The sequence below is a fragment of the Triturus cristatus genome, chromosome 8, assembly GCF_964204655.1.
Source record: "Triturus cristatus chromosome 8, aTriCri1.1, whole genome shotgun sequence".
Lineage (NCBI taxonomy): Eukaryota > Metazoa > Chordata > Amphibia > Caudata > Salamandridae > Triturus > Triturus cristatus.
Window position 1 is genome coordinate 437,657,124 of NC_140591.1, and position 27,932 is coordinate 437,685,055.

At 43.8% G+C, this 27,932-nt stretch overlaps 1 protein-coding gene across 1 annotated transcript in view; it reads right to left on the minus strand.

The window, feature by feature from the left end:
- The window catches only part of LCP1 (lymphocyte cytosolic protein 1), a 228,884-nt gene that overhangs the window by 144,693 nt on the left and 56,259 nt on the right, over positions 1–27,932 (minus strand). Inside the window, exons 2-5 of the mRNA XM_085621839.1 lie at positions 11,062–11,145; positions 6,326–6,489; positions 5,258–5,387; positions 2,592–2,724 (exon numbers count right to left, since the gene is read on the minus strand). Of these exons, the coding sequence (XP_085477965.1) occupies positions 2,592–2,724; positions 5,258–5,387; positions 6,326–6,489; positions 11,062–11,122 (488 nt within the window). The 5' untranslated portion in view covers positions 11,123–11,145. The remainder of the gene's footprint in view (positions 1–2,591; positions 2,725–5,257; positions 5,388–6,325; positions 6,490–11,061; positions 11,146–27,932) is intronic.

The following is a 27,932-nucleotide window of genomic DNA, read 5'->3' on the forward strand; positions in this document are numbered from 1 at the left end:
ATTCTGAGGCAATAAATACTGTACCAACAAATATTGTGCACCAACAAGTCCTGTGGACCAATAAATATAGTGAAGCAATAAATAGGTTAAACACAATAAATACAGTGCCCCCAATAAATAATTAAAAGTATACAGCAACACTCATGTAATCAGATCACTTTTCAATTCCTAAGGGCTGATTTGGCCCAGGCACAGCTTGTAGGGTTGTGGAAGGCTTGAGGGGGTCTACTCCCTGGCTGGGTCAAGGCTGAGGCCTAAACTGAGGTAGATAAAAGGGGGGAAATACCAGAGACCTGGCTCTCTCTCTCCACACAACCTCTCTAGGTTAGTCCCAATTCACCCCTGGCGCAGTCAGGTTGGTTCCAGCACCTCCCTAGCCCCTTAGAGCAGTCTCTGAGGTCTCCACAGGGCCTTAGGCGCCCTCTACTCCACTTACTGCCCTTTTTCTGATGTTCCGACGCCGCTGGAGTCGGGTCGATGCCGTGAGGCGGTTCCAGCTCGATGTCGGCGGCCTCGGCACAATGTCAGTTCTTTGACGACGCCGGCGGCGGCTCCGGTCTCGACGTCAGCGGCCTCGGTTCAATCTCGACCTCCGATTCGACGGCGTCGGGCAGTCTCTACTCGATGTCGACTTCGGGCGGCTCCGGTCCGATGGCGACCTCGGCTTCGATGACGTCGGCCGGCCTGGCCTGGATGTCGACTTCCGGCGACTCCGGGGTGCGATCCTCACCCCCGACCTCCGGTGCTCCTCCTCTCAGGTTCCGGGCGACTCCGGAGTGCGATCCTCACTCCCGACCTCCGGTACACTTCACCTCGGTCTCCGACGACTCCGGAGGGCGGACTTCACTCCTCCGATGACGCCGCTCACTCGACCTCGGTTAACTTCCTCCTCGACCTTTGGTATTCCTCACGACCTCCGTCAGCGCCCTCTCACGACCTCAGGCGGCTCCGGGTACGACGTCTGCTTCTTCAGTCAGCGCCGCTTCTCCACCTCGGGCTCCAGGTCTCAGGCTACTCGACGCCGGACTCCAGGGAAACCAGTTTCCAGGTCAGGATCTTGCTGCTTTCTGCTTCTAAGGCCTGTTCCTGCTGTCCAGGTCCTTAGGATGAGTTTTTCTGGCTTCTTCCCACACAGGGCTACAGGCTGGGATCCATCAGTAGGGACTAGTATCAAGGGTGGGTTTATGGACCCCACTCCAGGCACAAGTTTCCACCCCTGCTGCTTCACTCCTTCCTCCTTCACTGTTGTGCTGCTCTCTCTTCACCAGTCAGGTGCCAACTGCCAGCTCCAACTGCCAACTCTCTGTCTTAGCTTCCCAACATTCTAAACCGCCTCCAACGGTCACAGGGTTCTGGAATGTTCTGGAAGGTGCTGGTAGGTTCCAGTGGATGCTGGTGATGTCACAGGTGGCCACCATTTTGTGCTTCAGGCCCTCAGACAGAAGTTTCAGGGGTAGCTAAAATGGCTCCCTGAATCTGCAGCAACACGAAAAAGTCTGGTGGTTCCCAAAAAGGAAAAATTCAAACAGGGTTTGAGGCAAAAGTGGGACAAAATAAATAATGATGAGGAGGGACCACCCAAAGGGCTGACAGGTCTAACAGACAGGAAATCACAGCCCTAGAAATAAGTATAGCCATCATGGGCATTGTGCCAAATTAAGGGCTAGATAAAATTCCTGGGGGTTTATTTCGGAATGAGGTAGGTATATGGAGCGTCGACTTCTCATCGTTATTTACTGCTTTTTTGAACGGGGCACCCTTGTCTCCAAAGTGGGTTGGGGCTGAAATCACCCCCATATATAAAAAAGGCCTGTGATTTGCCAGCCAACTATAGACTCATAAGTCTAATTGACAGCTCACAAAAGTTGTTTAGCTGGTCATACTGGGCAGACTACAGCATTAACTGATAGACAATTAAATGATGTTTCCATTACAGCGGGCATTTGGGAATCCACAAGTACAATTGATCTAGTGTTCAGACTCCTGATGCTTAACTGGAAAGTTGTCACTCTGGGTGGAGGTTGCCTGTATATTGTATTTGTTGACCTACACTCCGCCTTTGAATTAGTCCCTAGGCCGACCCTCTAGCGGGTACTGCAAGAGTTGGGGGGATCATTGTGAGACTGCACAATAAAACCTATGCGCAGGTCAGTGAGAGAGAGACCCTTTACAAAGATTGACTGGTCACCTTTGTGTAGCTTATTGTTATATTTGGGTGTTAAACTGGTTCTAATGAGGTGCAACTAATTCCCAGACAGTATTAACAAGTTTAAAAATGACAAAATAATGAAGTAATACTTTAATAAAATGTGCCACATAATGCCACATAATTTATCTTTTCTTGCTGCATAACTTAATCAACCCTGACGCATAATTTGGCTTTCCCGGTCCACATAATTCCAGTGGCCTTGATTATAGGTAAACAGGAACCATTGTTGCTACATCTTACTGGTGTTCAGTAGTGATCAAAATCTCAACCCACAGAATTTAAATTACTGCCATTAATGTGTCTTTAACCTGCATACCCAGATTCATGTTTCCCAATGTAATTTTTTTTAAAGTAGGAAAGAGAGAGACCAAGGGTTGTTTACCAGAGTACAATCCCATCGCCGACAGCGTTGAAGAGGTCATCTGCATCGGGATCCATTGGAATAACGTGCTTGCAATCGGGATCTCTCTCCAGGGCTTTGTTGATCCAGTTGACAAAGGCATATTTTTCTTCCTCTGTAAATTAAACAATATCAGTACTGTGCACCAATCCTTTTTTGCAGCATTTTGTTTTCAGGTTAAAATGTGAAGATTTGCCGAATCACTTAACTTATGCTACGGTTGCAGTGTAACTCGCTATGTGAATTTTAGAAAACCAAAACAAGTACATCTAAGAAATTAGAATATTTTGTAAGTTTTCATTTGACCGAATTTGTTCCTTTCTAAATGTAAAATGTCATGCCATCTGTTATTTGTGATTAAGACTTTTAGTATAGGAATATTTTGTGGACATTTTGGAATGAGTGAATTTTATTTTACTAACTTTAGAAGTTGCATAAAATTGCATACAAAAACATGGTGACAATATATTTCCTTATAATGATACCAGAAATTATGTTGTTACAAAAAATAACTCACTCTTTACTTCATCATCATTTGTTTCTTTCTTTTGAGAATTTTTGTAGTTTTCCTCCAACCCATGCCATTTTGGTGATGATCGAGTTGCCCACATCGCAATATTGAACCCATTTTCTCTTCTATCAGCACAATTTAAGGAGTATTTTCATCCAAATATTTTAAGCTTCTAGATAGAATAGCAACCTAACCCAGGCCTAAGGTGTGTGAGAAGATACTTTAGTTGGATGTAAGAATTAAATATGGGTATTTATGTAAGTTCGAGTTCTTGGCAGTTTATATTTGGTAGCCTAGATATGTACAAAATATATATTTTTTGCAGTCAATAATTTGACAGGGGACCCAAATACATTGCTTATTTCTACAAGGCGCCAGATACTTATTTTTGTTTTTTCTTCAAATTGTTTTTCATGAGTACTAACAAAATAGTAGTCAAAAAACTGCTATAAAAAGTACAGCAGCTTTTATTATTGCTACAAAGACTTTATTCATCCTTGAAACAGGTAATCATTCCTTTATTCTGTCCACTGGTCCTGAAAAGTATAAGAACTAAAGAAGTGGCCGGTGGGGATCACTGAATGAAATACAGCAACTGCACATTCCTCTGCGTAGCCCTCTGTTTCATTGCCCATGATGGGACTTATCACTGAGGAGCAGATTGAGCCCCTATTCAAGGAGTGGTTTCCCTAAATGCACAACTAAAAAATTAGGTATGAAGATTACATAATTCATCATATCCATTGGAAATGTTTCTGGGTAGCACCGATTTTTTTTTTAAATCTTATCTGTACACATCCTGGTCTTGCTGTTCGAGATGGACTTTCCCTTTTGGGGCAGGGCTAAAGTTTAATAAAATATGTTTGGCCCCACTCTATGACAACACGGAGCTGAAATAATGGAATGTACCCTGAAAAATAACAGTAGTTCATTTCCATCCTATGAATTTGTGTTGTCATTTCTGACAATCATCTAACACACATTCTCATTCTTTCATTTGTGGTTGTAACACTAGACGTTGCACCCGCAACACTCCAGCATTTGCAAAGCATGTAAAAGTAACATGTAAATCAAGGCAGACATTCGTGTGAAGTCGTATGTTTGGAAGAACATCTGTTTCAAAACCCTTGCTTTCCAAACCTGTGCTTTGTGTGTTCAGTATCTGCGGAATACAACACGTTAACTCCTGGTGCAACTATAGACCCGCTTCTTTATTAGATAAATTCATGTCCACATTAATCTGATTGCTTAATCTCTGCGCACGTTACTGTTTACCCTCTCCTTAAATGAATCCTAAATGGGATAGCTTTCCCCTGAACCAGAACTCTTTGTTGCGACCAGGTTCTGTTGCAGCTCTTTGCCTGTCTAATATAGATTTTATTCCAAGCCCTCTCAATTGAGCACCACTGAGATAGTTTGTCTAACAGCTGAAAGAGGTCCTCCTGCAAATAAGCCTTCGGGAAGTCAACAACATGGATGCTGATTCGCCAAAATGCCTGGGGTAGTGGAAGTGACGTTATGCACTCTGACCACCAATGAAATCAAAGAGTTGGCCTATTATTGCAGCCTTGGCCCCTCAACAGTCTCATGTTTCTGCTCATTAGCTGTGCGAAGGGAAAGGAGTGAAAATCACTCAATATAAGCAAACTTCTCCCCTAATGGCTCATGATATCAGGAGGAGAAAGAATAGTTTCAGTGTACCATGCAGCAAATCAGGGATAGCAGTTGCTACACCACCCCCTCCCCCGTCATTGATGTTCATGGTCAACTACATTAGGGTGAAAGGTGAGCTCACTAAGACCAGCAGAAACATCTGCACTACTAGTCTTTTCAACTTCAACCCAAACTGTCCTCAATATAAGGCTGCTAAAACAGAGCACTTGCCTCTAGGGGGCAGCAAAACGTCGGATGCAACACTAATGCCTATAGACAATAAACATGTTCATTTTAGAAACTGAATAATATGGTTATTCCCTATTGGCTCCTGCCTAACTCCAGGTGTAGCATCGTTGTTTGTGATCTCCCTGTTTTACATTAGTTGTGTTTGATTTCAACAGTGCTGTGTTTCAGTTTTTATATCAAACTGATAGAGCTTGTATTTTTGGATCCCTCACATCATAATAATAAAGTGATTTACCTGAATAGGAATGTTGGGTCCCAACGCTGGACTGTTCGGAAGTTCCACCAATTGCACAAATCCCTTCCTTCTTGTTGATTGCCTTGCGGAATGTTTTGGCGACGTCTGAGCTTTTCAACCCATGAAATACCTTTAAACACATGCGAGTGATTACCAAAAGGTGAACAGAAACCTACTGAGAAGTGCTACCTCTGTGAAAGGGGTTTCAATAGTTTACGTCTGTATTAATTCTGCATAGATTTCTGACTTTTCAGATTTCATCTAAATCCTTAGGAATACTCCTGGAAATCTATGCAAGTCATATTTGTAGATTATGCTGCCCTACGGTTTACGTGTGGGAACTGTCTGCAGAGCGGGCAATTCTCAGGAAAGAATTTCCATCAGGAAAATATTTTCCCTGGTGGAGAATTCCATTCCTCCACACCTCCATACAATATAAGAGGCATGCAGGTGTTTTCATGTTCAATTCTAGATCTGTATAACTCTAGTCATTCCCATTGCATCCCTAATGTTCTACTTCTCTGTTCAATTCGCCAACGTCTGTCTTTCTTTGCATACTTTGCTTACTTTATGCCCCCATATTTCAATGCATTGATTTGTGGGACCAGAAATACTCCATCTTAGCCCTTTTGCATTAATGCCATTCGACTCATACCTCTTGTGAATCAACACTTGTATCTCCCTTTGGAAGGGTTGGTCAAATATCTCAGGATGTGACCAGCATCAGCATGGTATCCCGAAGCATTGCTTGCCTGTGACTAAACTGCTATCATTATAGTTGGCCAAGGTGGGTTCAAAAATATTTTTTATGAAATCTTTTTACCACGGAGGTTTTGGGAATATTAATAAATTCTAATTCAAGAACAAACACTACAAAAACGTCTTACACAGATGCAACTGCTTTTTCATACAGACTTTTTAATTATTGACATTTTTGCAGCAGGATAGTCTTTTCTGAAAATGAAATAGTTAAGAATGTAACTAAGAAGAAAAGATTAGCGGGATGGAAAAAGAGCGAAGTGGAATGACCAGGGTCTAAGACGTTTTGTGCAGAAAATGTACACTTACCGCGGTAAATTCATCAAAGCTAATTCTGCCATCATTGTTTTGATCTCCTGTTGCCATCAGATTCTCAATGATTTCTCGCACTCTGTATCCCGGAAGAGGCAAATTTGCTGCTTTGAACAGGTCTTTCAATTCACTGGGACTAATGAAGCCATTTCCGTCAGTATCTGAAAAACAAAGCGCCATGAAGCAGGGCACCTGTGAGTGGTCATTTACTAATATTGATTGACATGGATCTGAGCTACATTTGGATCTGATGAGCAATGCTGCCAGTCAGATGTCTCATTTCTCTTTTTTTATTGACTATATATCAGTGTATAGATTGATCCAGGCAACTATAACAGATATCTAAGGGACCAGGCTTTTGAGGTATTTGGTGTCCATCAACCATGCAATTAAAGAAAGTAGAAAACAACAGCACACACTGTTTCATTCATGCTTTCTGAATTGTATCAATGCAATCATTAATTGGAAGAATTAAGAGCTGTTTCATCTTATGTATTCACTCAAGTTAGTTAGTTGCCCATGATTACAATGCTTATTGGGTAGTTGTAAAACATTATGTAAGATGCGGTCTTTTAAACCGCAGCCGGCGGGAGAGTGAACAAGCATTAATACAATACTAGCACAACGGGTGTTGTTAAAGATGTTCATTGATTTTTACTGAACATGACTACACTTTATTTTGAAATAAAATGAACAAAGTAGTTTTATTGCATACAAGCTAGACTAGTATACAAACACAAGAGACTGGGAACATCATTGCTGGGTGAGACACCAGTTGGGAGCTCCTGCTCCTCCTGGTTCTCGGAATTAGAAGGGAGTTTCTACATACTGACCCTATATACATTTTAAATAGCCTGTCTACTCTCTAATGGATTACTTGTTGAAGGGGCTTGGATTTCTCCTGCTTCTTACACTACCAGATGGGCAGCAGACTGTGCAGTCAGTGGATGCCACCCGAAAGGACGAGTGAAGAATAAGGCCTCCGGAGAGTGCTGAAGGTTTGGATGTCATAGGAGATCAGTGTGCAAGGTGGTCTGGCTGGAGAAGTGAGCGAAGAGGAACTTGCCTCAGCCTGGACAACATTATCGAACCACAGCAGATGCTGCCCCAAGTCGCGATGAACTACAGAACTGGGTATGGTTTAAATGTGGAAAGTGGGAGAGGGGGAGATGCTCAGAAACACTCTGATTCCCCTAGTGTCCCTGAAAAATGTTTGTCCTAAAATCTGCATGGATAATTTTGGAGAAAGGGGAAGCAGATAAGGATGTCAGAGAGGTGTTTACTAAAGCAGACCTAAATCTAGCCAGTAAGCATCATACTATAGGGGTTTGCCCTGATGACCCCACTATACCTGGGCATAAAGTAATGTAAAGAGACATGTGGTACACTGTGGGAACATATATTACATCGAGTAATTTACACTGCGAATACTCAAAAAGAATCACTGGTGTTTTGCCTTTTTTTCACAGACCATGATTTATCTTTACTTATAGACAAGCGTAATAATATTCACTCTCGGCACTTGCACCTGACGTTTACATAAGAATTGACATATAACTAAACATATAAATAACAAAAAAATAGTAAACAAAAAGATAACAGGAGGACAAACCATTCACTATGTAAGAAATGCGTAAAACTTGGAAATATAATGACGATAGATGTAACATCTAGAATCTTTCTTCAGACTTCCCGCTGCTTCAAACAAGTTTGGCTGTATCCCATATTAATTGCACAGTCCACAGAGGAGGTAGTCTTTAGTCTTTACTAAGGTCGCACATGGAGGACAGACTTGTGCTCTGTATTTCAGTGTGTGTCCACAGTTTTACTTAGAGTATTCTAGATTGAGATACTCCTCCAGATGGTAGTGCTGACGCGTTTCAGCCCTTTTAACTGTGGGCCTCTTCAGGACATAGGAAGAACAGAAGTACCTTTTGAAATAATGTATACAAACTGTAACCTCTTGGAAAGTGCTAAACATTTCTATGGTGCTCCCAAAAATATTTAAAAACCAGGTACAGGTACCTACAACTTAAGAACCTGCGGAGCTGAATGTGCCACGTACAGACAGTTAAAAACACGAAGCGTTCTCTAGTCAAATGTACCGTGGGGACAAAGATGGCATGCAGTTTTATATGAATATTGATGAAGCGATTGCCTGTGTCTATGCGCTGTAACTATAGGGGTGGAGGTTCAACAAGCAGCTAGGTCATGCATGTTAACCACTCATGCCATGCACCATGGACCACAACTGTGATTGTCTAAAGAGTCAGTATGGCTTGTTTCGTATAGAGGCTAACTTCAATGTTCCCTGCCTTGCTTAGTATCCATAGGTCTAAGAAGTTGATTTTCTTGTTACTAGACATAGTAAACTTGAGATCAGGTGTACGTGCTGGAGGGAGCGATACAAGAAACGAATGCCCCCTTTCACCCTGTCTTTTTGACATCTGCATTGAGTATTTAGCACAGAATTTTAGCCTGGAGTCTGAAGTAGCCCCCTTTGTTTATCTGTGATGTTATTATGAAGCCACGCTTTATTTTGCACGCACTGTTGCAATGACAACTACATAACGCCCCCTTTCTCCCATTCACTATATGCAAAATCATCAAGTAAATACACTCCAACAACAATGGTAAGATTGTGACAAGTAACCAGGCCCGGACTGGGAACGGAAACCGACCCCTGCAATTAAGTCAAACTGGCCGCAGAGGGGGAATGTGCGCGTGGAAAGCACCACAGCTGCTTTTGCTACAGGGGGCCGATAAAGTCGGACCCTGGAAACAAAAACGGCCCCCCAGGGTCCAAAACCTGCCCCCACCCTGGCGGCCACCGGAGGAATGCCCGGTACCAGCTACAGCCAGTCCGGCCCTGCAAGTAACCTAAGGTTATTTCCATAGTCTGCCATGGAGGTTGAGACTTTTCTGTACTTAGTTTCAAGGTACAGAACTCTCCACTGCAAAAACTCAGAACCACCACCAATCTTCTTCAATTTCATAAGCTTCTAAAACACATCTTTTGTGCAATTTAAGATAATTTAATTGTCGCGATAAACAACATATAAAGCAAATCATCATCTAATCAGTACTGTAAGTATTACTGACGGTAACTGTCTATTACAATGTCTGTATGTGTATATTTATGCATTGTTTTCATGCTGTCATAAATATAGAGTCCCTCTACCTTATCTCTGGGCAAAGATTTTACCATTTTCCTATATAACTCCACTAATAGCAAACCCATTCTTGGATCCATTGTTCCAATCGGGCACCTTCGTGTGTCCTTTGGGGGGTGGCAGCTGCCCCAGCGTGGCTCTCATTTACACCGTTCTTGACTACCTGGCACAAAAGCCTTTAGCAAAAAGTATGATTTCAAACCAATAGTTTCAAATCCTTTGTGAATCTAACAACAGTGCCTTAGAGCAGAGCTCCTCGAACTGACAGCCCATGGCCTTCTGGGGACAGGAGAGGATTCTAAGACAGCTCGACAGTAACAGTAATACTTGTGTAGCTGCTAACGAACTGATAATAATATGGTCAGGATCAATTATTTTAATGATATCAAAGATAATAACATGAACTTGAAACCAAACAAGTCACCTACTGTAAACAATCTGCCACAACCATTGTAATATGCTTTACAACATCTGCACTAGAACTGAGGAGAGACAGGGATTTATTGGAATTATTACCAAAAATGAAAGTGGAGGGGGAAAGCAGTGGAATAGGGGTAACTAGAATGCATACGATTTCAAAAGGTAACTCACAAAAAATGTAGGATCATGCGAAATTATATAGTTTTGTACAAATCTAGCACAGGAATCCTATAGAGAGTATATGGGCAAACCCTGATTAACTGGCTTGGCATCAGAGGAAAGTCTGGAGAATTGTGGTGCTGAGGGAAAAGGGCAACATTGAAGGACTGAGGATTCAGGACAGCTCTCTAAGCATATAAGAGCTTGAAGGAAAGAAGTGTGATAGGAAAATGGGGAAACGAGAACTCCAGACGTTAATGTATCGGTGAGTCAAAAGATAGGTGCATGAGTGGACCGTCAGGGGAAGCAACAGACTTAGGGAAGTGCACCTAAGTTTGATGGTGGAACTCTCTTTAGTAGCGGCGGCCCAAAACGTCTTGGAGCATCTTGGGCAGGTAAAGGAGCATGTAAAGAGAGAGGAACTGGCATCGAGGGGTGTAATAACACAAGGACTCATTGGCCGCTAAATGCAAACAATTAATGTTTCAATGTATGAGAGTGGAAGTGTGTTTTGTGGCGAGGAAGAGAGAAGCAACATGACAGAGTCCCTTAGTGCCAGAGTGCCTTAGTATATATACAAGTATAGGGAGCAGATGGGATCAAGCAAGCAAACTTGGGCTAAAACTATAAACCATGGTTCATGGGCTGGAAATGCTAGTAATAAAGTCACCTGCATTTGCAGTGGGCATCTCTGGTGACAGGAAGTAATACAAACACGAATGTAGACAAACACACAGAGAGTCCGAGTCTTTGCCAGGTGGAGACAGCAGGATATTTAACTCATCAGCCTATGTCAGTGGAGGGAAATAAATCAGGACCCTCGAAATCAATTTAAGAGGAAGAGGCATAGGTCGTGCATACCTATATGGACCCCAGCCGGATTTTTAGTCTCCATACTTGAGAAACATGTACAGACATTCGAAACCTGTGCACCAGGGTAAATCTGGCTGTAAAGTTGTAGAACGTCATTGAAGAACTCACCGATTTTGCGGAAAGCCTCTGTGAGCTCCTGCATCTCTTCTTCTGAGATACGTGTGGCCATGTTTTCTTCTCTCACAACAAGATCTGCAAGAACAATGATTATATGTTATCGTCAATTTTTAGTGACAACTATTTTAAGATCTCATCCTTAAATTAGTTACTTGCTTGAAAGATGCAACCTGGCAATTTTCAGAAATATTAATGAGCAGTTTTCCTTCTTTTCGACCTTGTTTTCTTGTCATTTTCCCAGTTGTGCCCTTCACACTGCTCTCCCTGCAGGCACCCACCACCCACTCCGGGTTTGCTAACCTCATTCCAGCCCAATTTGTTTTCTGCTACCAAGTGTCTTTTCTTTTCCCCCTTGGCTTGAACCTTCCTGCCCTGTCTTTCTGACTCGCACTGTTAGAGCACGTGCACATTGTCGAGGTTACCAGGAATGCTTTGCTGCAATGGCTCTGTAACTGTTACGTCATATACCGGTGCAACCAATAAGCATTTGAGCTAGCTCTCAGCCATTGTGACCCGCCCTGTTGCCGCATTTGCACATTGCCATGGTTACCTGGTTTGCCTTGTAGCAATGGATCGATGACATCACACATTGGCAGGGCCAATAAATATAAAATATATAAATCTGCATTACAGCCCAAATTACGTCGCCCCTTTTTTTCAGACTGAAGGAGCTCTGTGACACCAATCTCCTTAGGTTAGTGATGTTCCAGTATGTAAATGATGTACTAGCAGTACACATTCAAATAATGTGCTAGCATTTGTGCCAGGACATTGATGAAAAGAGCCTTTCAGTTCTTCACCTTTCAAAGTACATTATGGTGGTAGTCAAAGTGTAAAAGCTTGGCTGCAAGGACACTGCGTGTTAACCTTTCTCAGTGCTGGCTTTTTTGCTTTCCATCCATGCCTGCCCTAGCACTAGAGAGGAGCGCTTGAGGCATATATTTTCCACTTAATTAGAAAAGAGAAATTGATGCTATAAACTTAACAAATAGATTGAAATTAAGGACTTTGGCCCAACAACTATTATCACAATATTCTGACTATCAGTTCGGCTAACTCTGGCCTGTCATTCGCTGTGCTCAGTATGTTGATAGCCAGTCCTTCACACTTTTTATCTGGCCTTGAGGCAAGCAGATACCCCTCTTTCTAGGTTCATTCTCTAGTATCTTATCCTCTATTCTTTCCATTTTTAGGTCTCGCCTGGCGTAGGCTGCACAGACATGTGCAGTCTTGCTGGCGAGATTTAATGATTTAGAGTAACTTCTGTAAAGGGCTTTAAGCCCCGCCCCTCTTTTCCATTGGCTGGGGTCACCGTTTCTGCTAAACAGTGGCCAGCCATTGGAAAAGAGCTTCCAGTGACGTACACTTTTCTCTTTTAGAGGCGTCCCACTTGGACTGGCTCGTTCGACTTCCTCCCGTCGCAAAAGGTTTCTTATCTTTATGGGGCCATGTGTTTCAAACACATGGCCCCATAAAGACAAGCTCCGGCGTGATCCTCTTTCAGTTCTTTCGAATACCTTCTGCCAGTTGCACCACTGCGGCCCGGGAGCCATGAATACCTTCTACCAGTTACACCACTGCGGCCCGGGAGCCGTCAATACTGCTTGCGGACTTCACCGCTGCGGCCCGGGGGTCTGCACGATCCCTTTTGCCAAAATAAATCCAAAATCATCGCTGCCGCAATCACTGCTGCGGCCCGGAGTCCGCCGACGTCACCGCAGGGCCGTGCAGGGATTGGCACAAGTGCTGAAGTGTCCCCCGGCAACGAAGGGGAGCGTCCAGAAGGAGCTGCTCTGGGATTGGCCCCAGCGCCGACACGTTACTCGGCCACTGAGGGATTCCAGGAAGCGCAAGGCATCCCCAGCAACCCGACGAGCAGCTGTCGCCTACCCGGAGAGACGCGAGAGACCGCCTTGCTCCAGGTACGCTCGCTCTGAATCCCCACATGTGAGTGTTGGTTCAGAAATGACCGCAGCGAAAATGCATTTTATTAAGTGTAAATATACTGAAGTAGGTAGAGAAGGGGGTAGCTAGCTACTGTATTTTTTGTTTTGATGTGCAGTTGTTATCTGTTAAAGAAGAACAAACCTTCTGTTCAGATACCTGTAGAGTTAACAGATAACTAAATGACACAACTTTTTCCGTCCTGTGCTTTCTTCTTGCAAATCATTATTTACCGGTACATTAGCCCAGTTGTTTTTAAAACAAGACTTAAAGTTCCAGGAAGCAGTGTTTTGCTTGATGAAAGTCCAGACTGAACATTCAGCGTCCCGGTGATAGGGAGTGACTGTAACGCGAGACAGGGCGATTTGATTTAAACAACCCTCGTCCGCCCCTCCTCTCTCCCCCTCACCCCCTACAGCAACCACATAGCAAACTGCATTCCCGAAAAGATGTTATTCGACTTAGACATTTTTGCTTTATGTGTTCTAAGTGATAAAGCGAATGAATTTCAGTGCCAGTGTCATTACCTGTGTGTATTTTGGTTACGTGTATTTACATTGTTTTTTTTTTTTTTTATTAAATTAAAAAAGTTTCCAATGGTAAGGTGGGAAATGCACATACAACTCCATGAGTCCTTTAAACCACTGTGATGGGTAAAGAGTTATAAAATAACTCGCCCTTTGTGGCTATGTGATTTGAAACAAAGATGGATTTCAAGATGGACGTCGATTCACAAAAACGTCTGGAGTAGCGTTAGTAATATGACGCTTTTGACCTGTGAAGATATCACACGAAGAGACGTCACACAACTGTGGACAGGACAGGAAGAAGTTGTGTGACCTTGGACCATGATGACATTACTGAAAACAAGCATTGGCATAGCCGATAGGTCTTGCCTTTGGGACCTTATAAGTGTTTAGTTATCCAGCACAATATCCTTGGTGCAACAACATCAAGTGTTGCATGGCTAAACACTTATAAGGTCCCAAAGGCGAGACCTATTGGCTATGCCAATGCTTGTTTAACACTGTGTCCAATTCTTAAGAGAATGTTATAGGTTAACTTGCTGTACTTCCGGTGGTTAATTAGTTTAAAGAAAAGGGCCTAGGCCCTTGTCAGGAGGCCGCTGCAGCGTGCACCACCCATTGCCCCTGCCAGCGCTGCCAATGCCATACCAACACAACCACTGACCACAATTTCGAACTATTCCATGCCCCAAAAGCTATAAAAACAGCGTGGGCAGCAGGTATTGTAATGGCTATTTAATAAACAAGTGTTGTTGTACTCATCTTGACATTAGACAGACATCACCACCTTGTGAGAGACTGTCATAAGTTCTGGTGTTGACAATTAATTGCCAGTATCGAGCAGCGGAAACCACAGGCTCAAATTAAGCACTATATACTTTGCTCTTCTTAGTGTGTTTGAAAAACATTTTACCGACAGGCATTTTTCCTTTTTATGACATAATTCTGTACCGCTGGCACCTCTAAAGGTGCTGCTACTTCTGCTTACTCCAGCAAGACTAAGGCCAACTGTAAATGAAAGTAACTTCTGGAGCCCTTCTCCAGCAGCAAAGGGGCATGGACCTCTAGGGAAGTTTGTGGAAAGGCCCTGCACGGTATCCTGGGGATGCTTTAGGGACCCCTACAAGGCCTATTTAACAGTGGATGACTTTATATATGAGGATGATGCCCCTGTTTCTTCACCTATCTGTGGTGGTGATGATAATACTGATGCTGATGCTGAGGTCCTTGCTTACCTTTCTCTGACCTCCTTACAGCACCTCTCCACTGCTTCAGTTCATCTGGCCTTTCTGTTTGCCCCTACAGCCTCTGCCCTGGACTCTCAAGGCCAACCCATGTTTGTCCTAATGGAAATTTATCATCTTCATTCTCAAGAGATGGCACCACTCGCTTACCATTTGCATTCACCTTCTGGCTTCTGGATGGTCAGATTGGATCTAATAGATGCTTTTTGACTTGGATGGCAGCAAATCCTGCTGGGGAGTAAACCTCTATGGATTGTTTACCAGAGATTTGTGGTCCTCAGTATAGCCTGGATTCCAGATCATTTCTAAGGGACTCCTTGCTGCATGAAGCACAGATCTGGCTTCAGCAAGTAGTGGCAGATACATCACAGATATGAAGTGATGCGTGGTGCTCACATCTGACCTCTTGTTTCTTTCACATTTGGGACGCCATTGCACCCAAGAACATCACAGCTACTAGTGATAGCCATGAAAGATTTACACAAATGGTGCTTTCAGGTTTTCACATGGTCTCCTGATTTGAAAGCAGAAGTCACTTTCCTGTGTACGTGCTCCTGTACATTTCTACAGTTCTCTAGTTGGGCCAGGATTGTGCTCAACCACACGGCATCAAAGTTTCTTCTAAATAAGCAGCGAGTTGCCTGTTTAAAAAAATAAGGTTCTAAAGTTGATCATGTACACAGCAGAGGATAGCCCTAAAAAATAGCGCGCTCTTTAATGTTTTCACTACATTGTTTGACGTTTTTGTAAACAGAGTCAAAGAAGATGAAACAATGGAAATGTACTTCTCCATGACAAGTGGAGGCTTGCTTTTCTAGATTTCTTCACATACAGGATGAGCAATCTGATAATAAGATTTACACATTAAGACAGGGACCAGAAAGTAACATTATGGCCTTAATCGTAGATCTTAAATGAAGAAATGACTTTATGCGTGAATGGGAGCACTGCTTCGGAGAAGAACTAAGAGGGCTGTTCTATTATTCTTCTAGATTGGTGGTAACATTTGTTTTATATTTACCTTTTGGCAGGTGTTTTGGGAACCCACCATGTTTGCAGAACAGCACATAGATACAGCAGGCACATGCACAGAAAATGTGTGCTGCATCAAAACAGTGGTTTGTCACTGCACACTACATGGGGAAGTGACTTTTAGGTCAATGGGATCAGCTTTTCCAGATGTTCAGATGCAGCTGGCATGACATGCATTCTTGCCTGGCAAGGTGCCATATTGCAGTTGGTAAGCATTCATCTTGCCACCTATGAATGAACCAGCCATGAATTCATGTTGGCTGGACTATGTAAAGCTGTTTATTCACATTTGTAAACAGAGGCTCCATGCTTCTGCTTCTGAATGTCTCCCGTGCTGCCCAGTCACAGACCTGGCTTGGATAACGCAAGTTGGCAGGAGCAACAAGCAAGAGCACATAGTCCACAGGGGGGATATTTTCTTCATGCTTAGCAATGTAAACCCAACACAGAATGATGTAAATATCTGTGTAAAGCCCTTAGACGATCCAAAACATGACTGACAGCCCATCGAGCCAATGTCTGAACGGTGCTCTTCCAACCAAGCCAATGCCTAAATAGGACTAACCCAAAGTCCCTTTCCATATAGTTTGTGCACTGTGTGAGTGTTGTGTGTGTAGGACATGAGATCTTACCGGGCAGCTTTAATTGTCTGCCATCAGACATGAAATGTGAACTTAGGAAAAATAGTGGAATAGTAAGGGTTGACTTCCACAAAGCTGACCGGAGCGTACATGGAGATTGTACCCAGTTTGGTCTAAAGGAGAGCAGGTTACACTTGCCGGCTACCTGGGTCAAAAACAGATCTACAGCCAAAAATACTTGACAAGGAGTCACACGAGTGCGCATGGTAAAGTGACCGCATCCCACTAACTCTCCATGGAGCACGCATTATCGACTACACATTTTTGTGCGTTTAAGGCTAGGTTTTATCTTTCAGTTTGGCTAGTGGCAGCAGTATATATACAGCGCTTCATGGAGGTTTCATTTTGAGGAGTTTCCAGTGGTTTAACTGGTGTTGCTCTCATCGAGGATTTCACTGGCCTCCCAAGGAAGGTGCTGCTACAGTTTCCTGTCAGGAAGATGGAGTTACTCTCAGGAAAGGGTGTGGCTGAGGCCTAAACCAGTCCCATAGCTGGTTTTAGCTGCTGCATACTCTCTTCATGACGGTAAATTATTTTCTATTTGACTGCGTCTTCATTTTAATTTGTGCTTGTCTCTATGTATAATTACTTTATCAATATGGAGGGAAAAATGTGCATTTTGGAAATAATAAATGCAAGCAACCAATTTCACCTCCACCAGTAAAGTCAAAACATGTGGAATCAGATGAGCCTTCTTTGTCCACTTTATTAGAGGACTTTGCAAGCCTTTCTATGAAGGTATCTGATAAGTCCATTAAAATTCAGGATAACAAATCAAAAATAGACAGTCTGGCACCTATTACAGCAAATGTTTTACCAATGTGTTCCTTGTTACTTGAATTAGAAAATTGTAATTGGCAGTATAAGTTGCATATATTTAATTTACCTGAAAAGGTGGAAATTAATGACTGCAGGCAATATTTAGAAAAATTACCACCTAGACTTTTGCACTTATCATTCCCAGAAAAATTAGAAATCGACAAGGCTCACAGAATCTTTTCACACCAAAATCCTAGTCATAGTAAACTATGTTAAATAATATTTAAAGTTTTGCGTCACCATCGTCTTGTAATAATACGGAAAGCAGCAAAAGAAATTCCGTCGTTGATGGTTAACGGTAACAACATTTTGATACCCCAAAACTTCTCAAAAGAGACTGTTAAAATGCGTAAAGACCTTAGACCACGATTAAGAATTTGTGGATTTAAATACGGCCTTTTTGATCCATCTACGATGAGAATATGGAAGGATTGGGTTTCCAAATCATTTCAACGCCCTGTCGATATTTGGACCTTTTTGGATCAGCAACTACCACTCTCAATTAAACGAATGTGACTGATACTTGATTCCTGCTCTATAATTTTTCTAATAACTAGCCTATTTTATGTCAGAATGTCTTTATGAAGGCTTGGTATAGGCAGGTCATTCTTGCTTATGAGTATGTGGGTTTCTAGATTTTTAAAAATGTTTTTATGTTGTCTTTTTTGTGTTTGTCTCTGGATTTTCTTTTTCTCACTTTATTTCTTTTTAGAGCTACATATTATTCTTTCTAACTGTTATTGTTCTACTCTTGTACTGCCTTCTCTTTACTATGATTAAGGATAAAGTTAAGGGTATTAAAATTGTTTCTATTAATGTTAAGGGTCTACGACACTCCGGTAAACGTGTTAAAGTTTTAGATTATCTAGCAAGGCATAAGGCTGACATTTATTTACTGCAAAAGACTCATATTGATGGCACAATTTTAGCATATATAAATAAAAAATTTATCGTTATGGTTCTTCTGCAGATAACAAAAAAATGGACTTGATTAATTTCCTAATAATTTTCCGCTAAATTTCACTTCTGATTTGGGAATCTTCATTTTAACGATAAACTCCTCTTCACAAGCAGTATCATTGTTTTATTAAAAAACTGAGCAAAATGGATAAGGATAATATTAACTTTCTCTCTTATTTCTGGAAATGAGTACTAGATATGTCTGTCTCCCAAGATATATGTAAACAAATATGGATGAATAGCATCTCTGAATGGCTACCTTTATACTTATACCAAACCAATTCCTTCATACTATTTAATACTCTATGGACTCCATTAAAACTATTTAATGCAAAACTCCTAAATTCTGCTAGTTGTTGGAATTGTAATCAGAAGTCAGGTTCGCTAAAACATATGTTTTATGAATGTAATATTGTTTCTAAGTTTAGAACAGATGTTTGTGATGCAATTACAAAAATATTTCAGATAACCTCTCTTATAATATGTTGATTTGTAAATCTGTTTCACTCACCACTAACATGCCTGATCTAAATAACAAATTACTTGATTGTCTTATTTCCACTGCTTTCAACTCACTTACTTTCAATTGGTATTGCTTTATTATTATTCACCAATGGTGGTCTTGGATTACTTTTACTAGAAGAGGAGCTAACTTGACTCTTTTGGGTGTTATCCATAATATTTCTAATTATCACTTATTTTGGAAACCAATAGATATTTATATAGCATTTTGTTCTTAAATATATGTTATTATTATGGTCAATGGTTCTCTAGAATAGCCGTTTATTGCATTTAGGACAAGTAACTCATTTATGATAGATATGTAATGAAAATGTATATTCTATATGTCCCCCCTTTATTTTTTTCCTTTGTTAATGTATTTATTTTGTAATCATGTTGGTACATTTATTTTATTACTATTACTCTATAACCTTGCATGTACAACTTTCGATGCTCTTTTTTGTATATTCTCTTTAGTGTTTCATTAATGAATTTCAATAAAATATTTTGAACATGAAAAATACTTGCTAAATGGGAAGGGGACATTGGGCAACCTGAAATGCACAAATGCAGGTTTCCAAAGACTGTGGGCATAATTTGCAGGAGCCCTCGGTCACCAATAATCATCTGATATGACACCCTTGAAAATTAGCAAGTAATTTACTGTCTGTCTTGAAGTTGGTAAAATCTTGAGACAAGTCTCCAGTATTGCAGTAGACTTACAGAAAAATGGAACTCAAAATCCACGGCACCAGTCCTCATAGCCAACAGGTTAAAGTTCGCTTTAGGTTTCCAGCACTCCAGCTAATTGTACATCCAGAGCTCTCCACTGGACACAGGGGATATGGGGGCAGATTTATGAGCCCCTTGCGCCACTTTTGCGTCACTTTTAACATGGAAAAAGTGACGCAAAAGTGGCGCAAGGGGCTCATAAATCTGCCCCATGGTTTTTTCAGCCAAAAGGCAAACAAGCAGACTTTGGAGCTGATTTAGAGTTTGGCAGGCAAAGGTAAGTCTGTTGGTTTAGTAGAGAACTTTACTCCCTCCATACCGTGCCAAACCCTGCAGACAACTCAAAACATTGACAGGAACCGTTGGCAGGGACAGCTCCATTAAACATGATGATGGCCGCCTGTCAAACTCCCAAAACCGGAGTTTGTATTTGGAAAAACTAGAATGAATGCTCCCACACAATGGGTGCTTTCTCCCATGTTGGCTGTGTCATATTTTTTTACTCTCCCTCACCACGAGGTTTTACCTGACTGTAATGAACAGCAAAAAAACCATATAACACCATTCACTCTAAGTCAGGCAGACCGTGTTTTATATTAGCCCATACTCGACTGGGCCATTGGAAGATTATGTCAGTGACAGAGCCAGAGTAGGCTCCGTCGCCTGCATACTTAATGTCCGCCTGACGGTAAATCAGGCAGGCAGACCTTCATATTGGCAGAGAGGGCCCTCTGCATCCGCCTATTTCAGAAGATTCGGAGGATTGTTTGGAAATAGTCCTGGTTCAAGACCTGACCAGCAAGATAACTGAAGTGATTGGTTGGAATTATTTATTTCACAGGCATGAAGAAAACATTAACTCTTGCCCTTCCATTCTGCGAATGTTGAACGGTGAGCACGTGTGATGCAGGCCATTTAAAAAGAAACTTTGCTGACCAACAGGACCAATAAAACTATCCAAAATAACATCCAACTCAGAAACATACCTACCTTACTGCGAAACCGTGAAGGCTCTGTGTCTGTGTCATTTGACTTGCAATCACTTCCCTGGCTGAATATATTTCTTCCCTGGGATTGATCTCACCTAGTTGCTAAAGTGACAGTCCTGCAGAATCTGTTCCCACTAAAGGTGGGTGAACTACTTTTTTTAATTTGCAGTACGTAAATGCAAACCGTTGGGTAATTCTACCTGTTTCCACTGGTTTTGTATCCTCCTGCCCCAAGTTTAAAAAAGGTGAAATACAAGCAGAATTCCTTGGAGCACAAGAATTTCTTGTTCCGCATACTGAGAGGTGCATTGAACGAGGAAGTGTTGTTCCCTCTTACACGCCATTGCTGCACATCACCCCACATCACCCCCTACTCCATGAGTGTACATCACTCCATGCTTATCTACTATGCATAAGCCTGTCAATCAATCAATCAATCAGGTATTTGTGAAGTGCGCTACTCACCGGTGAGGGTCTCAAGGCACTGGGGAAAAGGAGGGGGGTTCGTGCAGCTCTGTGTCATCCAAAGAGCCAGGTCTTGAGGCTCTTCCTGAATGCTTGCAGAGTGGGGGATCGTTTGATGCTGAGGGGGAGTTCATTCCAGGACTTGGCCGCAATGTTGGAGTAGGCTTTTCCTCCCGATCTGGCTCTGCAGATGCATGGGGTTTTAGCCAGGGTGAGGTCGGTGGAGTGGAGGCTTCTCTTGGGTGCGTAGAAGGAGACTCATTCATTGAGGTGTTGGGGTCCGGTGTTGTGGAGGGATTTGTAGACATGAGTAAGCAGCTTGAGGTCACTCTCTTTTCGACGGGGAGCCAATGGAGGTCTCGTAGGGTGTGGGTGATGTGGTCTTGTCATGGGATGCCGAGGACGAGTCTGGCGGCGGTGTTCTCGATGGTCTGAAGTTTGTGGAGTAGGGATTTGTTGATCCCGGCGTAACAGTCTGCTGGTTATGAGTGCGTGGGTGATGGCCTTTCTGGATTCGGGGGGTGGGATCCATTTGAAGGTCTTGCGGAGGATGCAGAGGGTGTTGAAGCACATGGCGGAGACGGTGTTGATCTGTCGGCTCATGGTGAAGGAGGAGTTGAGTATGATGCTGAGGTTGCGAGCGTGGTCCGTGGGTGTGGAGGGGATTGCTGAGGGCAGTGGGCCACCAGGTGTTGTCCCAAGCAGAGGGGGTGGAACCGAGGACTTTTGTTTTCTCCAAGTTGATTTTCAGGCAGCTGCTGCTCATCCAGGAAGTGACATCTTTCATTCCTTCTTGGAAGCTGTGTCTGGTGGTGTCAGGTTCCTTGGTGAGGGAGAGAAGGAGTTGGGTGTTGTCAGTATAGGATACTATGCTGAGTCCATGCTTTCTGACGATGGTGGCGAGGGGGGCCATGTAGGTGTTGAAGAGCATGGGGCTGAGCGAGGATCCTTGGGGTACTCCGCAGCTGATCTCTGTGGGTTCAGAGAGATAGGGCGGGAGTCTGGTTCTTTGGGTTCAGCCGGTCAGGAATGAGCGGATCCAGTCTGTATGCCGGCGTCGCGGAGTCTGGTGGTGAGTGTGCGGTGGGAGACGGTGTTGAAGGCTGCCAAGAAGTCTAGTAGGATGAGGGCTGCCGTGAGGCCCTTGTCGAGGAGAGTGTGGATGTCGTCTGTGGTGGCTAGGAGGGCGGTCTCGGTGCTGTAGTTGCTTTGGAATCTGGATTGGGAGGAGTCGAGGATCGAGTAAGCTTCTATGAAGGTCACAAACTGGATGTTGATGATCTTCTCAGTAACTTTGGCTGCGAAGGGGAGGAGAGAGATGGGTCTGTAGTTCTTGAGGTCCGTCGGGTCTGTGGAGGGCTTCTTGAGGAGGGGGTTGACTTCTGTGAGCTCCCCAGGTGTCGGTAACGTGACAGTTTTGAAGGTGGAGATGATGGTGAGTTGTAGTTCGGGTGCTATGGCGACGGCGGCTCTGTGGAAGATGTGCGGCAGCCAGGGGTCAGTGGGGGCTCCTGAGTATAGGCTCTTCATGACAGGGGTCCAGGTGGTGATGGTAGGCTGGCTGGCAATGCTGGAGATAGGTGTGGTGTCAGTGCCTTGTTTCTGTTAGTTGAAGTTGTCATAGAGGGACTTAATCTTGTGATGGAAGTAGGAGCTGAGTTTGTTGCAGAGGTCCTGGGGGGGGGGCATTTGAGGCTTCACTGGGGGGTTTGGTGAATTCTTGTGTGATGCTGAAGAGTTCCTTCCAGTTGCGGAAGTTGGTGAGGATTCTGTCCTGGATGAAGTTCCTCTTTGTGGATCTGATGAGTTGGTGGTATTCTGTTTGGGCGGTTTTATTGGTGGTGTGTGCTTGCAGCGTTTTGCTGTTTCTCCATGCTTTCTTGAGACGTCTGCACGTGCGTCTGGAATTTCGGCAGTAGGTGGTGAACCAGGTGGCTTTGGTGGGGCGTTGTCTGTGAGAGTTACGGAGGGGGACGAGCGTGTCTGCGCGGTCGGTGGTCCATTTGTGGAGTTCGTTGGCTGCAGAGTTGGCGTCGGTGGTGGCGGAGGGACCGCGACTGAGAGCGAAGTTGAGGTGTTCTTCGGTGAACTTGCTCCAATTCCTGCTTGAGGGGCATGGTGTAGGTTTGTGTGCGGTGGGTTTTGAGAAGGAGAAATGTACGCAGTGGTGGTCCATCCAGAGGGGTTTTGTGGTGTGGCTGAAGCGGATATTGTTTCCTCCTGCGAAGATAGGGTCGAGGGTGTGAGCTGCATTGTGGGTGGGGGTGTTGATGAGGTGTTTCAGTCCAATGTTGGCGAGGTTGTCCAGGAGGGCGGTGGAGTTGGGGTTGCTGAGGTTGTCGAGGTGGAAATTCAGGTCTCTGAGCAGTACGTAGTCCATGGAGGCAATGGATTGGGGTGTGATGAGGTCTGTGATGGCTGTGGTGAATGTGGTGCGCGGTCCCGGAGGTCTGTAGGCGAGGGTGCCGTGTAGGGTCGTTCTGGGGATAGTCTGGATCTGGAAGTGGAGGTGTTCCATGGGGGATGAGGAGTTGTTCGTGCTGGTTGATGTGAGTCAGAGGGAGCTTTTGTGTACGATGGCGAGTCCTCCTCCAGGGTGGTTGAGACGGTCCTTCCTCTGGACCTTGTATCCTTCGGGATGGCGGTTGCGATGTCGGGCAGGGGTGGCGTTGGTCCAGGTTTCAGTGAGGAAAGTGACGTTGGGTGCCAGGGTGTCGAGGAGGTCCGAGATTTCTACTGCGTGTCAGTGCAGGAAGCGTATGTTGAGGAGGATGCAGCTCAGGGGTTTTTGTGCGATGGTTTCAGGTGGGTGGGCGGTAGTCGTGGGGGTCCGGAGGTGGGTGAAGGTGCAGCGGCAGTGTCAGCAGGAAAACTGGCCATGGCAAGTGTTCGATGTTTAGAACTGGCAGTTGTTGTTTCTTCCAGGGTTGAGTGCGTGAAGGGCAGCTGAGTCGTATCGGAGGGAGGTCGGAAGACCAGGGTCCCTGGCGCTGGTCACGGTCGGGTCGTGGACTTGTGCAGACGGGCTTGCCTTTGGAGCGCCCTTGGTGGGCCACTGGTATGGCCGCACAGTTAGGGTTGGGGTAGGGGCGCATATAGGAGGTGGGAATGGGAACCGGCAGGAGGGAGGGGCTGCAGGAGAAAAACAGAGGAAAAAAGCACAAAGAGACAAATGGGCACAGAAAAGGCACAAAATAAGCACAGAGAAGGCACAAGGAGACACAAAGGCACAGAAAAGGCATGAGGAGACAAACAGGCACAAAAAGGACACAAGGAAACAAATGGGCACAAAACTGCATGATAAAGACAGACAACTTACCGAAAGCTGGCAGAGCAGACCAGCAGAAGAGCAAGGCTGTCCAACTGGACCACCAGGGATGAGGCGCAGGCAGGAGCCTGCGGAAGGAGGAGGGCCTTGAACTCCTATTAGCTAGCAGAGAGGTGCTGGGGTCAGCGGCGCAACGATGGAGCTGTGCGAGGGGAGAGCAGTATCTCTGACCCTCTATGCACATTAACATGTGCCCCCCCTTCACTTCACATCACAGAGCACCTTCTGCTGGAAAATGTGGTTGTCCGTTGAATTGATGGCTGTATGATTCTTTATCTATGTGCATTGGTGCCTTTTAATTTGTTGGACTTATTTAAAATGTGTGTTTGCAGGAGTTGTTTAGTGTGTATATGTGCATGTTCTTTTTGTAATCTCGACTACTTTTCTATACAACTTTTTATCTAGTTCAGCTTTGCTTTGATGATTGCTTGCTCACATATTTCCCAAATGGTCATTAATGAGGTAAAAAGTGCATAAGAACCTGTGACAGCACCCTAACATACCTTGCACCAGGTGCACCACACAGACCTATGCGCAGATCAGCTGGTCTGTGCGTGCAGCTTTCGTGTGCCCACAAGACCTGTTTGCTCAAGGATCACTTCCATGAAATGCAAAAGAGAAGTGTTGTTTACCTCCTGTTTACCAATTGCACACCCCAGGAAGCAGGTTCTTTGCAAAAGGATGTGAGTTTTGCAATGTGTTTTGTAATGTGATTGTCTTGCTTGTGCCCCGATTGTTTACAATTTCCTATTTTTTAAAATGGTCTAAAGTTTACCTATGAAATAGTAATTTTCTACAGTGCCATATCATAGGGTGGATTATGGAATAAAAATTCACCATAATTCATTATGTTTGTTTCACCATTTTCCCCATTTGTAGAATTTGTTAAAGTAAGAAATGCTATCCGTGTCCATTTCTTCCGGACAATTCTTAAGTTCAAGAAACGTCAGTGATTGTACAATGTTGGATGCGCTTAGATTACATAAACCTTCTAAAATATATCTCTGTCATTGACAAATAAGCAGCAGGTGGGTCAGGTTGGAAGACAGTGACGTTGAAAACATGAAAAATCGTATGTCTTGAAAGTTCCTGGTACCAGTATGAAACCTCTGGGGTAAGTCTGACAAATAAATATTCCAAGTGTCCCACCGACTGCTGGCACTGACCAGAAGAGATGTTCAGCTATTGAGGTATCCTCTGGGGATCCTGAACACCATTAGGAAAGTGTCCAGCTAATATCTTGTCCTTCGGGTAAATAGGTTCATGGTGGCTTTTGAGCATCAACAGAGCCCTCTCCGTGGTCACGAAGTGAAAACCAAAATCAGTAACTAGCATAGATCTGGGTAAGAACCTTCAAAATACACAATCAAAAGCCTTCTCAGCTTTTGTCACAATAACCCTCTCAGCTCCTGATAAATTAATGATTATGGTTAAGGAATTCCGAAGATTCGATTTTGGGAGCATTCTCCTAAAAAAAATGTAAGGGGGAACTACTTTGGAATTTATATATGGTAATCGTTAATGACCAGCAAGATCAGACATGGTTCTTTTTGTTGGGTAATACATTCAAAAGGCACTGCATATCCCTGTATCCATCATCGCTGCAGTCGACACAGAGGGGCATATTATCAAGCCAGGCAATAACATTATCGCCGCTTTAGCGGCAGAAAAGAAAACTGCCGCTAAAACGGCGATAATGGGCTTGATAATATGCTCTATGGAATTCCAATTGAAGCCCATGTTAGACGTCCTTCACATTTAACATGGGCGTCAATTGGAATTCCATAGAGCATATTATCAAGCCCATTATCGCCGCTTTAGCTGCAGTTTTCTTACGCTAAAGCGGCGATAATTGTATCGCCTGGCTTGATAATATGCCCCAGAGTACTTGATCAACAAAAAGGTTTGCTCCAATGTTCCAAGAGTAAATTTCCAGTAAGATTCCCAGGAGCAGTTGTCAATAAATTCTATCTTGCACTCTCTTAGGTGGTTTCATGTGTACCCCTGTAAATGTATATAGTGCACACTTGCATGAATTTAACACAGAGCTGGCTTTGCACAATATATATTATTTTTTTTCGAGAAGGAACATTTGACTCTGTAGGAAAATGTTTTACACTACGCCATAACGAATCGCAAACCCTGAAACTTGCATTTACACCTACTCCACTGGAGCACTGTTATGACCACGATCGTGGTGGGAATCTGCTAGAAAAGGTCTGTAAATACCCACACACTTGCACATTTGTAGGTGTTCATCTGCGTCTGGAGGTAATAATAATAATAATAATAATAATAATAATAATAATAATAATAATATAATAATCCACATTTGTAAAGCGCGAACAATCACCCGTAAGGGTCTCTAGGCGCTGGGGGCCGTCGGGAAGATTAAGCAAACTATTGCCCAGAGTCACATGGTGCTGGGCTATTCTGCCGCCGGCGATCGAACCGTGATCCCCAGATTCTGGAGTCAGTTGCCCTGGCCGCGGCGCCACACCTCTTGGTGTGTCCCGCAAGAACCACCCACGATCTGCCTTTGTGAGCAGATTTACTCACACATACAATTCACACACACTTTTATGGAATTACCTGTGAGTAAATTCATGTTTTCTGAACACTAAATCCCTTGTAGATCAATTGATTTGCTCTTTTCAGCTTGTCTTTGTGAATCGGACCCTGAGCATCGAACGATCTAGGAAGATGTTCTTATTTAAAGTTAAGGAACAGCTAAAAGGAAAGCAGTGTATTATAGATTACACATTGCGATTGTCCGTTTTCTTTCTGCCTCTAGGTACGCATATTTGTATTTTCTTGTTCCCTTCTAAAAAAACTTTCCTGTCATTGCAGACTGCTGCGATACTTCAAATTCCTTTATACTCATTTTAAAAACTGGAAAACAACGTTATATTTTAGTGTTTTAACAATAAGCCTTATGGTCACGTCACAACTAGCATTTGGTTGGATCTCAGTTGGCTATTGCTCTTACACTGAGAGCTAACTACCGTGGTGGCAAGAAGGTGCCCACAGAGCAATGTTTGATTGGAAATGTGATGCAAACTTCAGGCTTGCGTTCCTGGAGTTAGAAGTGCTCTCTGCGTTTTCAGCCTTGCACACTAGGGGGCAGATCTACAAGGAAGTGCCTCAGCGCGGCAACGCAAGCCCTTTGGCTGAACCATGCTGCGGCACTTCCGAAGCACAGGAATGCGACATATTTACAATAATATGTCGCATTCCTGTGCTTCTCCCTGTGCTGGCGCACCAACTGCAGCCTTGCGCAGGCGCAGGCACCCTTGCACCATGCTACAAGGATTACTGTGTTATGGGGGAGATTATTTTTGTGCAGGAAGGGACACCTTCCTGCACCAAAACAATCACTACAGGTATTTTCCTCTTTCAGTGCGTGCTTTAGAATGCAGCATGCTTTAAAAGAGGAAAAACCTTGTTGCGCCTCGCTACGCCACCCCTAGAGTGGCGTAGCATACTGACGCATTTCCAGGTTTACGATTCCTTGTAAATCTGGAGATGTGTCTCGTTCCATGGGTGTTACGTGGGAACAACCACAGCAACACCCATGGAATGCCCCTTCCACGCAAAGGGCTGCGCGTGAAGGGGCCATATTTACAAGGAGAGGAAAAGTCACGCAGGGTGGCTTTTCCTCTCCTTGTAAATATGAAGTG